General features: G+C 42.0%; 1 protein-coding gene across 5 annotated transcripts in view; it reads left to right on the forward strand.

Moving 5' to 3' along the window:
• Positions 1 to 14,422, forward strand: part of STARD13 (StAR related lipid transfer domain containing 13) — a 415,654-nt gene that overhangs the window by 253,288 nt on the left and 147,944 nt on the right. The window contains exon 1 of one of the 5 annotated variants that reach the window (XM_006134213.5): positions 3,728 to 4,154. The exons of the other annotated variants lie outside the window; for them this stretch is intronic. Coding sequence (XP_006134275.2) covers positions 3,986 to 4,154 — 169 coding nt within the window. The 5' untranslated portion in view covers positions 3,728 to 3,985. Of the gene's footprint in view, positions 1 to 3,727; positions 4,155 to 14,422 lie in introns of those variants that run through there. 5 annotated transcript variants of the gene reach the window in all.

Below are 14,422 nucleotides of genomic sequence, written 5' to 3' on the forward strand. Positions count from 1 at the left end.
CTGAAGGAAGCAGTGCAGATCAGGACACAGCTGGTGAACTAGATCTGACCCGTGGATCAGTGTTTGCCCACTCCTGCCATTCAGTGTTGTCTGAGTCACTGGCACCACACAGCAGTGTTGCCCAGGAACAGTTCAGGAACTCTGAAAGTCACAGATTGTCCCTGGCATTCCCTTTGCTTCAGGAAGAAATAAACTGTGCAGCTTATGTTGCCCTTTGCACCATTGGAAACCAAGGCCCTGCTCACCTCCAACGGTAAGAAACAGCAGTCTGACTACAGCTGCTTTCCCTGCTGTACAGATTCTTGTGCTGTATGGTAGCCTGCCCAGAAGGACGGGGCTTGTCTACCTCTTTACCAGTGTTCCCTCTAAGCTGCTTGGCAGCACAGCTTCACAGGTGATTAATTAGCCCCACCCAATCAGAGGCTCAGGGCTCCATACACAGAGCTGACTGACTGGGTGGGGCTGATTAATCACTTGTGAAGCTGTGCTGCCCCGCAGCTTAGAGGGAATGCTGCTTCTTACTAAGGATGTTAAATTTAGAGTAATTGGCTAATTGAATAGTTGATGCAATTTGCTAATCAAATAATAGCTCTTCCAAATAACAGTGATATCACTTTGGATAATTAGTATGAATTTTGCTAATATTCAGGAGTATTCAGAATATTTATGTAAAGGGACTGTTAGCCCCTTACTAAAACTCAGTGGGAGTTTTTGGTTGGTCAGCTCCCAGTACCAAAAGGGGAAGGGTCCATTAGAAATCAGGGCCCTGAGACTGACAGACCCCAGGGACAAAGGGAAGAAGCCAACACTCCAGGTCAGCCTGATTGACAGGTTGGACAGGCCAATGGGGGAATTAGGAGGCCAGTCCCATCCTCTGTGTGAGCTGGGATTTTCTGGGTCTGAGTAAAAGGGGGAGAGAGCTAAGAAGAGTAGCAAGGGGTCCAAGCTGTACTAAGGAGCAGATCTGCAGTGACAGAGCCAGAGGCCCGTGTAGACCCTGTGCTAAGAAGCAGACCTGCAGTGAGAGAGTCAGACACACACAGCCCAAGGAGTTCAAACCCTGTGCTGAGAGGCAGATCTACAGTGATCAGAGCCAACAGGGTCAGAGGCGCAATGCAAGGAGCTGGAGGCTGGCAAAGCAACATAGTCTGTAGCTCGGTGTGATGAGCAGCTGGCACCAGCAAGGGGGGGGGGAGAGGTTTTGGGCAGGGAGACGCCACCAGCCAAGATGCCCTGCAGGCCAGACTTGGAGAGGGATTGTAACTCCAACTGGGAGAGGGGTCCTGCCACCTAGAGCCTGAAGTCCTGTGGTCACTGCCAGAGCAAGTGTCCAACCTGCAGTCCCCCCTGCAGCACAGCCAGGGCCTGAGAGAGAGTCCTGGGACCTACAAGGAACAGATTGTGAACTGTCCTTACACTCTGCAAACTGCTGTTTGTGATGTCCCCGTGCTACAGAGCAGGGCTATGTGTTCTCTTTTAACCTGTCTCATTTTTTCCTTATTCTGTTCTTTTTAAGCAGTTGCTGTTTAATAAATTGTATTAGCTTTGAACTATATGTAATAATCAGTGTGGTCAAGAAAGCATCCAGTGTGAAGACAGCACCCCGGAGTGAGGACACCCCAGCCCCTGTCCTAAGTAACTACAAAGTTGGGGATTAAGTTCCAGAAAACCTGGGCCCAGCTTTGTTGGGATTTCGAGGACTCTGCTATGCAGGAGAGTGGAAGGTGATCCTTCAGGATCAGGGAGGCCTTAGGGTAAAAGAAGTGGGAGCGGGAACTGAGATCCTTTTGCTGGTCCATTTCACCGGGGTAGTATAGAAGCCAGGAAAGTTCCCCATAATAGCAGGACCATTCCCCCACTTACATTTATTATCCAGGGGTTTCTGCTGTGAAAAAATAGATGAAAACTAACTGGAACCTTATCTCTACCTGGCTGAGGAAACTGAGTTAAAGGAGAGCCATGAATGTCCATCTCACTCAACTGCAGCTGAGCCTTTCTTGTGTCTCTGAACACCATACAACAAGGACAAATGATTACCGTTCTCTGGGTGCAAAAGAGTAAAATCCATTTAGGCCTGTTCCCAAGTGGCATTTTTTTTCTATTTGAACTTCAAGTCTATTCTGTGACTCTCCAGAGATTCCTTTGTTCTTCATGAAAACATAGCCATCTTTGGGAAGGAATGAAGCAAATAGGGAACTATAGAAATAGCTCCAGATATTGGTAATGAGTCTTGGAGTCTTTCATTTTTAAGACACTGGTTTGGATGTCTGCATTGTTCCCAGTGCCAGGCAATCCAAGAACCCAGCTGCTCAAACTCCTATCCCTTCATGGTAACCCTTGGTCAACCATGAATGAAATATAAAATATGAATAAATTAAAATATGCCAAAATACTCCTAGAATCTATTGTACAGGATACAAATAAGTTGATAATTTGGGGTGGCATTTATTCCATGGCTACCCACGCTACCTTTTCCTGGCAAATCTCAGTAACTATTCTGGGGGAAGTAACTATGAAGGGGTTGGGGAGATAGAATCCACAGGGATTGGGAATGGGGGGGGGGGGGGGGGTAGCTGCTTATATTTGGAAGGTCCTGGCCACTAGGATCATGTAATTGCAGTAACAGGCTCCATATTTAAAACTGGTACAGAATCAATTGAGTGGTGTGGAAGTAATGCAGAGTCCACCTGTATGCCATCATCACAGATGCTTTCAGCTCATGCTGTGAAAATGTAATAGTTCCATTGCATCTGGGGCTTTCCACAGCCCTCCTGCTGTTAGGTGTATTGCAGCCTCCACGGATAAATTGTAGAGGGATGGACAAAGTAAGCTGTTTATAGGCCTTTTCCTTTTCTAATTTCTGCAGTTCACAGAAATTGTTCTCCAGTTCTGTAATGCTGCTCCCTATGCATAAGCAGTGCACATGCTGGAAACAGTCGTGATCACAAAAATCTGTGTTAATAATTCTTATCCTTTAGTAATGAGCTATCTTTTATGGTCGCTAGTGACCCAATTCATTGATATTTACAGATGTTATAAAAATTAACTGGCACACAGGCTAACCCATTCCATATACCACATGGTTTATCATTTTCTGAATTACTCAGACTTGCTATCCAGATGCTAACAACAAATGCCAGCACTCTGCTACCAGGTGATTAAACACAGAAGGAATGTGATATTTTGCAAAAGCAAATGGCTGTGTTTTAAGAATGTATGAAAAACAATGTGCCCATGTGTGCATCAAACAAAAATATACTTGTTTGGGGACTCAAAAAGATAAAGATTTTTTCATAACTTGGTAACTGCTTCTCAGTAACATTCATTTTAGGCATTATTAGATGTCAGTTAACTTCTGTTATGTGATCACTGCATAGATATGTTTTCATTGTAAGGTGTTGTCTGTATGTAACTAGGTGGTTGGTTGGATTAGATAGCCCATCCTTAAGCATCCTTTTCAAGATAAACAGTGTGGTATGATGTTAAGAAAATTAGCATGGGCATCTTCTGAAAAAATAAGTAGGCAGCTCTGTGGCAGAGTGGAGGAGGAAGCGGTTTTCCAAAACTCTGCATGCTAAGGAATTTTGCAGCCTAAAATAGGTGTTCATAGATGGTGTGTTTTTGTTTTTGAAATTCTTCAATCACAACTCTTCAATGCTTAGTCAGCTCAGAAGCATGCAATTTGTATTTGCTTTCAACGTTGTGTGGGATTGGAAATGCCTGAACAGACTTCACTTTCCTCTGTAAGGCAGACTGTGTACTTTCACATTCTTTACTTTGGCTGATTGGCCCTTGTAGATCATGTGAGGGGAGCTGGAATCCTCCAGAGTTGTAGCTTTTGGCACTCCTTTTTCTTTTTAAAGCACTTGCTCTTTCCAGTTCCCTTGGACTTGTTGCTTCTCTCTTTTTTTTTTCATTACACTGATTAGAATCTGAAATAACCATATAGGGGGGGGGCCGAAGCGGTGATTTTAAAGAGGCAGAGATGTTTAGGCAGGTGTCCAGGACTTCAGGCTCAGGCTGTTACTATCTAAATTCCATGTCACCTGAGGGCCAAGAGAGGTACTTACGATTTGATCAGAATATGAAACGCTCTCCATACAGGATGAGTAGGATTCTTGCACGCCATCAGCTACTGACTAAAATTCAGCAAGGTGAGTTACTGGCGCTAACTGGCTTCTTGATAATGTAATGTCTTTAAGTCAGATTCTGCACACTAAAACTTCGGTTAATACTTCAAATTTTAATGTTTACTTTTCTTTATGTTGAACTGAGTTGAACAAACTCAATTTGAAACAGTGACGGCATTCTACTTCAGTGATTTAAATATATTCACGTACAGGGAACATAAAGATTCACAAGAGTGTGTGATCAGTAACTTAACTCTTGCCTTTTAATCATAAACTTCTAGGTAACATAAATGTGAGAAAGAGACTAAAATTCCTCTTGTTTGGTTGCTTTAATGTCATGACAGCAGGCTGTGTATAATTCCGTGTATAATACATGTAAAATTTCTACAGGTAAAAAATATTATGTAGTGTGCAAATGATTGATCAATTTTACAAAACTACTTAAGATTGTAAAAGGGTTGGAAAAAGACTACTTTGTTAAGACTTTAGAAAAATTCATGCGTGATTGTCAGAGGATTATAGAACTTTTGTCACATGTCCTTAAAGATGATTGCTGACTTGTCTTTTGTTACTATTTATATATATTTATCCAAGCGGCCACTACACTTTACCTAGACTGTGTTAGGTCTAAATATATACATATCAGCCTCAAAACAAATCCTTTGATCTTGTGCATTTCAAAAGAAATCATCTTCCAAAGCTCCCTGGAGCAGATGTGAAAAAACATAAATTAAAAGACACCTGTGTTAATTTTTCTGAGTTAAAAGGAAGATCAGTATATAGTACATCACTGAAGCTTTTAATTTTCTAAACCAGATGTGGCCCTACATATAGACAGAAAAGAGAATGTAATGTATTTTTCACCTGGGTGAAAAAATTTGGAAGATAACATTTTCTTATGCAATTCCTGTTTAGTTCCTGCTAGCTTATACCAAAGATATTTTTACTAAAAAGAAATACAGACTGTGTTAGCTATTCTTTATTACTCTAACATTAGTTAGTGTCATTCCCAAGAAAATAATGTAGAAGTTGATGTGAGTTTCTGCATGTGAGCAGCTAAATGGAGTGACCAATTTAATTTGTCGCTTTCAAATTATGCTTTCTGTATCAGTGGCTGTGGAGTTCTGGAAAAAGGTCAAGGATATAATTATGAAAACCTTATTGTATTTATGAAGGAACAATACATATTTCATTGGCCAGCGTTTGATGAAAGAGATTATTTCTGTGGCAAATAGGAAAACAGTTGTTGGCAACAGAGTTTCAGGACATTTGAAGGATACTGGCCCTAACTGCAGCTCTGATTTCAGGAAGGATATTATGTCATGCCATATCCCCAGCATATAGTCTTGATTGAATACAAAGAAAAGGCAATTTTTCTTCCTTTGGGTTTATTTGAAAATATATATTTTCAGGAAGAGGCTATGGACAGGATTATTTAACAAGACACCCTTATCTGTTTCTCAAATTATATGACTTTTTCCCTCTGAACCTATATATGTATCAACAAAGAGTGTCAAGATAGCAGTAGGTGCTTAATAAATTCATGTAATAATGGTCTATTTTTTCAAAAGTAATACATGATTTTTGGTTCCTCGCCGTCGTCTTTGAGTGTTCAACATGGCACACTTAACTAGGGACTTGATTTGTAGGAAGTTCTGAACCTCCACCCTCTGAAATTAGGTCCTTTAAGGAATCTCTAGTTGGCCACCCAAAAACTGAAGCACCTCAAATCATGACACACTTGAAAATTTAGGCCATAAATACCTATATAAATAGAGAGGCAGCATATCCCGTGGATGATCCATGGGCTAGGACTTTGAGTTCTAATCCTCTATCTACAATTTATTTATTGTATAATACAGTATTAGACAATTCATTTAACCACCCTGCCTCATTTCCCCATCCATAATACTTAACTATTTATCTTTCTCACCGCAAGCTGTAAGAATTCATTTTTGTACCATTGATGTAAAATGGTACAATTAACTTCTGCTTTATACGTATATTATTAAAGAATGATATCTACATATTGGATTACTAGGAATTTATTACTGCTCACCTTCAGCTTTTTATTTATAGGACTCAGAGATCTTCCGCAAAAACTTCTTCTGCAAAAGCACTTCCACACTGCAAAAGCGCATTGAAAAAGCGATGTGCTTTTGTACATTAGAGCGTCCAGACTGCACGGACACTCGATCGAAAGGAAATTCTGATAGTTGTTTGCAGAATGACCACCAGAGCACCTGTGCTTTTTTCGATTGTCTCTTTTTGTGCAAAAAAAATCCTCTTGCCCGTCCACACACACCTTTTTGCGCAAGAGCTCTTGCTCAAAAAGGAGTTATTCCTCATAGAAAGAGGAATACCTACACCAGAAAAACCCCTCTGTTCTTTTATTTTACTTGCACAAAAATGCGCATGAGATGTAGACACTCCGCGAGTTTTTGCACAAAAACAACTGTTTTTGCTCAAAAACTCTGTAGTGTAGACCTAGCTTGAGCTTTTTAGATGTAGGTGTTTCTTAAGGTCAAATTTTCAATAGCCAAAGAAGTTACTTATAGAGCAGTATAGGGGGCTCTCAAAGCTCTCATTACAAAATATGAACCTGAACACTAAGGTAGTTTAATAACAATTATTTCATATACTTGATTTGTCTTTCATTAACAACATGCACTTTTGCAAATTATGCTGATTTACTGATTTGAGAAGTCCACATTAGATTGCTGCATCTTTACTACTGTGGCATTGTGTGATGCAGTTTTTCTTCTCCTTTTTAAAAACATTTCTGCAGCAGAAGCTTTTCTTTGTATTTTCTTTAAGATGTCAGTTTCAGATAAACAGTTTGTTTTTCCTTATAACTCTGTTACTTTCCACACAGAAGGGGAAGCATGCTTTGGCATAGAGCAACAGGGTATAGCATGTTTGGTTTGGAATATTTATTCAAACTGAGTATGCCATAATGCGAGAGAATTCATTAGTGATTACTCATGTGCTCTTTAAAGTAAATAAGGTGGTGACTGTCAAGAATTCATATGAAGAGAGTCAGAAAATTGTTATGATTTCAGAGCTCTTCAACACTACTCAATAGAACGTAAAAAAACCAGAATTATATGTCAAACAGAATGAGTAAAATTAAGGTTGAACACTGGAAATATGAAGTCAAAAGTATTGAATGCCATAGTGTAGAAATGTATGGCCATATTTTGCCATCAAGCAGCCATGTATCCCTCTCAGTGAAATCTGTCCACATGTATCTGCAGGTTGAAGCTCGACCTTGGACTACACATTTAGGGCAATGCAAACAGTAATAATACTTTTACATAAAATGAGTAATACCCTACTCCACAAGTAGCTCTAATGGTTTCAATGGCTAGAGTTGGTGTAAGAAAATCCTTCATTAGAGTGAATTCACTCTGTGCATTTTGAAAGCTGCATTACAGTGCAACACTCTGCAGACAGTTATGAAATGTTGCACACTGTAAGGATCAGTATGAAACTTCAACAAAATTGTCAATGTCACCTAAATACATTTTGTGTTTGTCTGCTTTGTGGGAACACCAGTAGCATTAATGAATCCAGGTTTCCTGTCGAAAATCTTGTCATTCTAGGTGAGATTAACACAATGCCTTGCTCTTCTCCAGCTCCTCCCTGTAGTCTGTGGCTACACTTCATTTTTGTGATACTGGTATTTTTGACATACGGGGAAGGATTTGTTATCTTGAAGTGCCTCAAGCAAAATATAAATTCTTAAAAAAAACCCACCCTAGGCTAAAAGAATAAAAACATTGACCTTTACCACTTGAAGTAATGGAGTCACTGGTAGCATTGTTTACGTATTGTCGTCTATGTGGCTCAGTCAATAGAGGGAGGATGAGACACACACTTTGCCAGTAGGTTTAATTGCCATTTGCTGAGAGCAGGAGAAGACTGAGGACTGAAGACTGAGGTTAATAGGCAGCAGGTTTAAAACAAACAAAAGGAAGTTTTTCTTCAGTCAGCACACAGTCAACCTGTGGAACTCCCTGCCAGAGGATGCAGTGAAGGCTAGAACTTTAACAGGGTTCAAAAAAGAGCTAGATAGATTCATGGAGGTTAGGTCCATCAATATCTATTAGCCAGGATAGGTAGGAATGGTGCCCCTAGCCTTTGTTTCTCTGGAAGGGGGAGATAAGAGAGGGATCAAGTGAGGATTACCTGTTGTGATCCCTCTGGGGCATATGGTATTGGCAACTGTCAGTTGACAGGATACTGGGCTAGATGGACCTTTGGTCTGACCCAGTGTGGCCATTCTTATGTTCTTATGGGCTTAATTCCAAGTTTTGCAGGGTTGTGTGCTCGATTGGTTATAAATCCTTCTGCCCCTATGTCACAAGCCAGTCTCTGTCCCATTCTGCTCTTATTCAACCACCCATCGCCACCCTGTCCTCCTTCCTTATTTTACCCTGGCCTCTGCCTCTTCCTTCTCTGCACTCATCCAATCCCCCTTTTCCCTACTCCTTTCCCACTTCTGTTCTTGTCTACTCCCCAACCGCCTCCGCTCAAGTTTGTCTCCTTCTCTGCTCCTCCTTATTCTCTGGCTCCTGGAGTCCTTCTTCCTCTTCCCCAACCTTGTGTTATCTTTTTCTCTTCCAGTCTGGCTGCTTCCTCCTCATCCTCTCTGTCTAGGTGCCTGCCGCGGGAGCACTGAAAGCATGGGAAAGACGATGTCCCTACTCTCAGTTCCTGTACTTAGTACCACACTTTATGTCAATGGTGCATAGGAAACCTGTGTGTGTTCATAGAGTTGGAGTTTCTAATCCTGTGCACATGCATCCCTGGTGCATTGTAAATTACAATTGCTGGACTTGGCTCCGAAGGTCATGCTAATGCATCCACACTGCTGTTGCCAGTTGTCTAATCACACAAACCCAAACACTCTGGTCCCAACTCTTTCCCTGGCCTGACTCTGCTCACTCCATCTCTCCACACTCCATCATTCACTCTCCCCCACCCTTACTATCACTGGGACAGGCCACTGGGGTGCTGGCTCTGGGATGGGGCCGAGGGGTTCGGAGAGTGGGAGGAGGTTCCAAACTGAGCCTGGAGAAGGAGATTGGAGTGCAGAAGTATGGGGTGCAAACTTGGGAGGGAGTTTGGTTGCTGAAGGGGACTTGGCTGGAGCAGGCTGCTGGGGTGTTGCAGATGGTTTGGGATGGGATGTGGGCTCTGGGAAGGGGCTTATGGTTGTTGAAGTGTGGGAGCAGTACGGGCTCCAGCTGGGTGGGCACTTCCCTCAGATGGGTCCTGCTCAGGGGCACAGTGAGGCTACGTCCTCTGTGGGAAAAGCCAAGGGACTCCATGCACTGACCCTGCCTGCAGGCACTGTTTCTACAGCTCCCATTGGCTGTAGTTCCTGGCCAATGTGAACTGTGGAAGTGGCATTTAGGGCAGGGACAGTGCACAGAACCTCCAGTCCCTCTCCCGGGGCTGCAGGCACATGCCAGCTACATCTGGGAGCATCATGGGCCAAGTCTGGCAGGAAGCCTGCTTTAGCCTTGCTTACTGCTAGACTTTTAGGGTGTGTCTGGACTACAGGGTTTTTTCGAAAAAAGTGATCTTTTTTCGAAAAAACTTCCCCTGCATCTACACTGGCACCACATTCTTTCGTAAGTAAAGAATGTGGCAGTCTTTTCGACTGTGGAAAACCTTGTTTTATGAGGAAGAATGCCTTTTTTCGAAAGTGCTCTTTTGAAAAAAGGCGCTATGTAATGCAAACTGTGCTTTTTTGAAAGAGAGTGTCCAGACTGCCTGGGTACTCTCTTTCAAAAAAGCGGCTTGCTTTTTCAAAAGTACTAGTTGTAGTCTAGGCGCTCTTTTTCAAAGAGGCTTTTTCAAAAGTATCTTTCGAAAAAGCCTCTTTTGAAAGAGGCTTGCAGTCTAGATGTAGCCTTAGTGGCCTAAAATCTCCCAGTTTGCCTTCAGTAGTCTCTGGGAGATAGAACCTAATTACAGGAGACTCCCAGTGAAACTGAGAGGGCTGGCAACCCTAATTCACTCACTGCAATGTGCAGACTTCCATAGGATTACAGCTTGCGCTGCACCTGCACTGCAAAATGACAGGGCTTGAACCAGAGCAACAATGAGATTTGGGCTCAACCCAGGCCTAGAGCCTTAGAGCTTGCTGATCTAACTCAGAAAGACTTCTGTGTGAATGGGTTAGATTTAAACTTGAGTCTGATCCTGGGCCTACAGTGCAATGTAGACATACCCACAGCAGCCCTTAGTGGAAGGAGCACTTATAGCAAATGTTCTGGTCACCCCTTCTAGCCCCAGGCTGGAACATGCCTAGTCACTCTGTGGGGACAGCACATGCCCATTCAGAATATAGACAGAAGCTGTGAGAGCTGGAAGATGCTCAGAGCAGATGGAATTTTTAGAATACTTAGCTGCCAAACACCGAGGCTATGGCTACGCTGGTGGCTTCTTGCACAAGAACACGTCCACCCTGCCATGTGCTTTTGTGCAAGAGATGTGCTTTTGCGCAAGAGCATCTATGGCAATGTGGACGCTCTCTTGCGCAAGAAAGTTCTGATGGCCATTTTAGCCATAGGGCTTTCTTGCTCAAGAAACCCCTGCCGTGCGTCCACACTGCCCTTTTGCGCAAGAGCTCCTGTGCAAGAGGGCTTACACCCGTTAGAAAACAGCATAGCTCTTGCGCAAGAAGCCCTCTCTTCCGACGCCGTACTGTAAATCTTCTTGCGCAAAAGTGGGCGGGCAGTGTGGACACTCTGTGGGTTCTTGCACAAGAACCCACCAGTGTAGACATAGCCCGAGTGGCTACTGAGCATGTGCAAACTGAGAATTTTTAGAGGCTTAAAACATGAACTGATTTGGGTAGATTTTGCATCCTGACACCAGAGCATCTCCTGTGATATTCCCAGTCCCATCTCCAAAGAATGGATGCAATAGAACTTTTCAAAGCAGCAGTTGTAAGAACATTTTCAATGGTCCCTTTTGCCATTAGAATCTATGAAAATACATTGTGTGTCCATCTTCTGTTTTGCTGTTAGATTCAGATTAAAACAGAAAATGAGATCTTGGCTTTATTGAACTCCATAGGAATATGCCATTGACTTTAACAGAACCAGGATTTTACTGAAGGTCTGACTGATTAATGTAAGACATTTTATTTTGAAAACCTGTATGATAAAATATACAATTGCAGTTATCTGTTCTACATCTCAGTGAGTCATTACAAAGATTTTTAATTTTGAAATACATGCTACTGTTAACCTTGGAGCTAACATTGTAAAAAGCAACACATAGTCCAATAAGTGAAATATATATGTTTAATAAGTGAATTATTTTATTTTTTTATTTTAAGATTAAATTTTAGAGGAAGTTATAAGTCATTGGGGCGTATAAAATTCTATAGAAGTGAAATTAGAAATTGCACATAAGAATACCTTCATTAATTAAGTGAAACTGTTGTTATTGTTACCAAGAGACTCTTTAATGTTGTAGTCTAATAAGCTCTGGCCAATTGAATCCTTATTTGCACATAAATCCTTGGAAATAAAGTGCAATATCTATACCCAGAGCACCATCAATGATAATTTTAAAAGCCTGCAGTTTTATGTTGTAGTAAGATATCATTTTCCGCCCTCGGGAAATAGATCTTTAGTTCTTTTGGGGGGAAGGGACAATGAGGGGTTAAGTTTGGCTCTGCCACTAATATATGAAAGTTGTTGATAGCATCTTCACTGCAGTAAGTCTGTTATCATCAGTTGTGTAAGATTAGTTCCTAGAGTTTTAGATTCACGGAGGTATTTATGCAGTTAATGCAGAAGGCATCCACGTACATCAGATCATTTTAAACAATTTTTAGAAGAGATATAAATCCTAATGCCACAGAGCATAGGCCAGCTAATAACTAAAAGTGGTAGAGAAAAACTTCTCATATGAACAGGTTGTTGTATAGATGTGCATAGTGAGGTTTCTTGTACTGGTACTGATCACTGATAGATGCAGGAGACTGGACTAGATGTGCCATAGGTCTGATACAATGTGTAGCAATTCTTACATTTCTAATTTACACCATACAAATGGGTGAATATGGGCAGTTCTAGGTCCTTTCCTGTTCAATGAAATCTCACTGTTTTGTTTTATTTTATAAAAATGTGTAGACTATTACCTTTCTATTCAAAGGAACTGTTGCGTTTACTCTCTTCTCCGCCCCTCCCCCTCTGATCCCAAGGCTGTACTTGCCTAGAACACAGAGTCATCACAGCTAGAGTCACTAATATATATGTTACAATATTCTTATTGTTACTTTTTTTTACAATCAGATGAAGCTAGAATGTCTTGAAAGTATTGAACAAGAGGCAATATGATTCACAGAATGTAAAAGCATTATTGCTTAGTTGAAAAGTATGTGCATGACTCAGTCCAGAAGCGTGTTCTGGCTTTTCATTTCAGATCTGTTACCAGGATATAGTTGGTTCATTCTGCTTGGGGGAAAAAAAAATCATGGAATGACATTTCAAACAACATGGCATGGAAAAGCTCAATTTTCTGTATGCACAGTTTAATATGTCAAAATCACTATCAAGTGGCCAGTGTGGAGACTGATGGTTGGAAATATAGGAAACCCTTGTGACTGCAGTTCCCTGTATTCAGGGAGGTCTCCTGTCCCAGCCTGCAGCAGGGACTGGGAGCCATGGGAAACTCACCACAGATGCCCAACCCCCATGGTTAGTTCCCCATGCCTGCCAGACTACATGAGGATCTCAGGAGCCGCAGGGAGCTTACTGTGGGGGCCAGGAGCTGCGGCTCCCACTATGCATGAATTTTGCCATTCGCAGTAGTGCCAGGAACACATCTATCGTGAACGGCAAGGGTTTCCTGTATAACATTTTTCCACCCACACTGTTTAAGCCAGTGGTTCTCATCCAGGGGTACATAAACTCTAGGAGGAACACTGAGATGTTACAGAGGATACCTCAACTCATAAGATATTTGCTGAGTTTTATAACAAGCTATATAAAAAGCTCTAACAAAATCAGTAAAATCTAAAATTTGATATGGATAATAACTTATTTATTCTGCTATATATACTATACACTGAAATGTAAGTACAACATTTATAGTAATTGATTTATTAAATAAATGAGACAATAAGCACTTCTTTTCATAAATAAACTTCAGGGAATGCGAATTGTTATTAACAAGAACCCGACTCCTCAGTCATCCTTGCCTGGCCAGTAAGACTGATATGAGCCGCAAGAGACTGGCAACAATGCACCATCTGCAGGACCTGTGTGTGTGTGAATGCATATGCTCTTTTCATTTTGTATTCTTAATAAACAGGGCATATTGCCTTTTCTCCTAGAAAAGATCCTGTGTTCTTCTTGTAAGCATAACACTGGGTATCCACTCACATCCTACGATGTCTTCCTGCTGTGGGAACCATCTGATGTGGCTGCTGTTTCCCTTCCAGAAAGAAGTTTGGGGGCCAAAGCAGTAGGAGAGAGATATTCCTCATTGGCTTTGGGGTACTCCATTTTACATACAATACCTATGCAAACTCTATGCTTGTTCCTGGAGGATTTGTATTGTAGAGCAGTGTTGCTCAAAGTGGTCCATGGAGCCACTCTGAGAAGGCTGGTAATGGGCCGCTCTGGTTGTTTATTCACCTGCTCCATAGCCATGGAGCCTCCCAGCTCCCTCCCATTGGCTCCGGTTCTTGATTTGCAGCCAAGGGGAGCCATGGGAAGTGGCATGGTCCAGGCTGCTGCTTCCTGTAGCTTCTCTTGGCTGCAGACAATGAACCAGAGCCAGTAATGAACCAGAGACAGTAAGCAAGGCTCTGTGACTGTGGAGCTAATGAATAAATAAACTGGAGTGGCCCCTTAGCAGTTTTTTCGGAGTGGGTCTGCAGACCACTTCGAGAAACACTATTCTAGAGACATGAGTCCAGTATCATAGAATCCTAGGGCTGGAAGAGACCTCAGGAGGTCATCAAGTCCAAACCCCTGCCCAAAGCAGAATCAACCCTACTAACTCATGCCAGCCAGGGCTTTCTCAAGCCAGGACTTAAAAACCTCTAGGGATGGAGATTCCACCACCTCCCTAGGTAACCCATTCCAGTGCTTCACTACCCTCCTAGTGAAATAGTTTTTCCTAATATACAACCTAGACCTCCCCCAATGCAATTTGAGACCATTGCTCCTCATTCTGTCATCTGTCACTACTGAGAACAGCCTCTCTCCATCCTCTTTGGAATCTCCCTTCAGGTAATTAAAGGCTGCTATCAA

This window comes from Pelodiscus sinensis, chromosome 1 (assembly GCF_052426305.1).
Source record: "Pelodiscus sinensis isolate ZL-2025 chromosome 1, ASM5242630v1, whole genome shotgun sequence".
Classification (NCBI taxonomy): Eukaryota; Metazoa; Chordata; order Testudines; family Trionychidae; genus Pelodiscus; species Pelodiscus sinensis.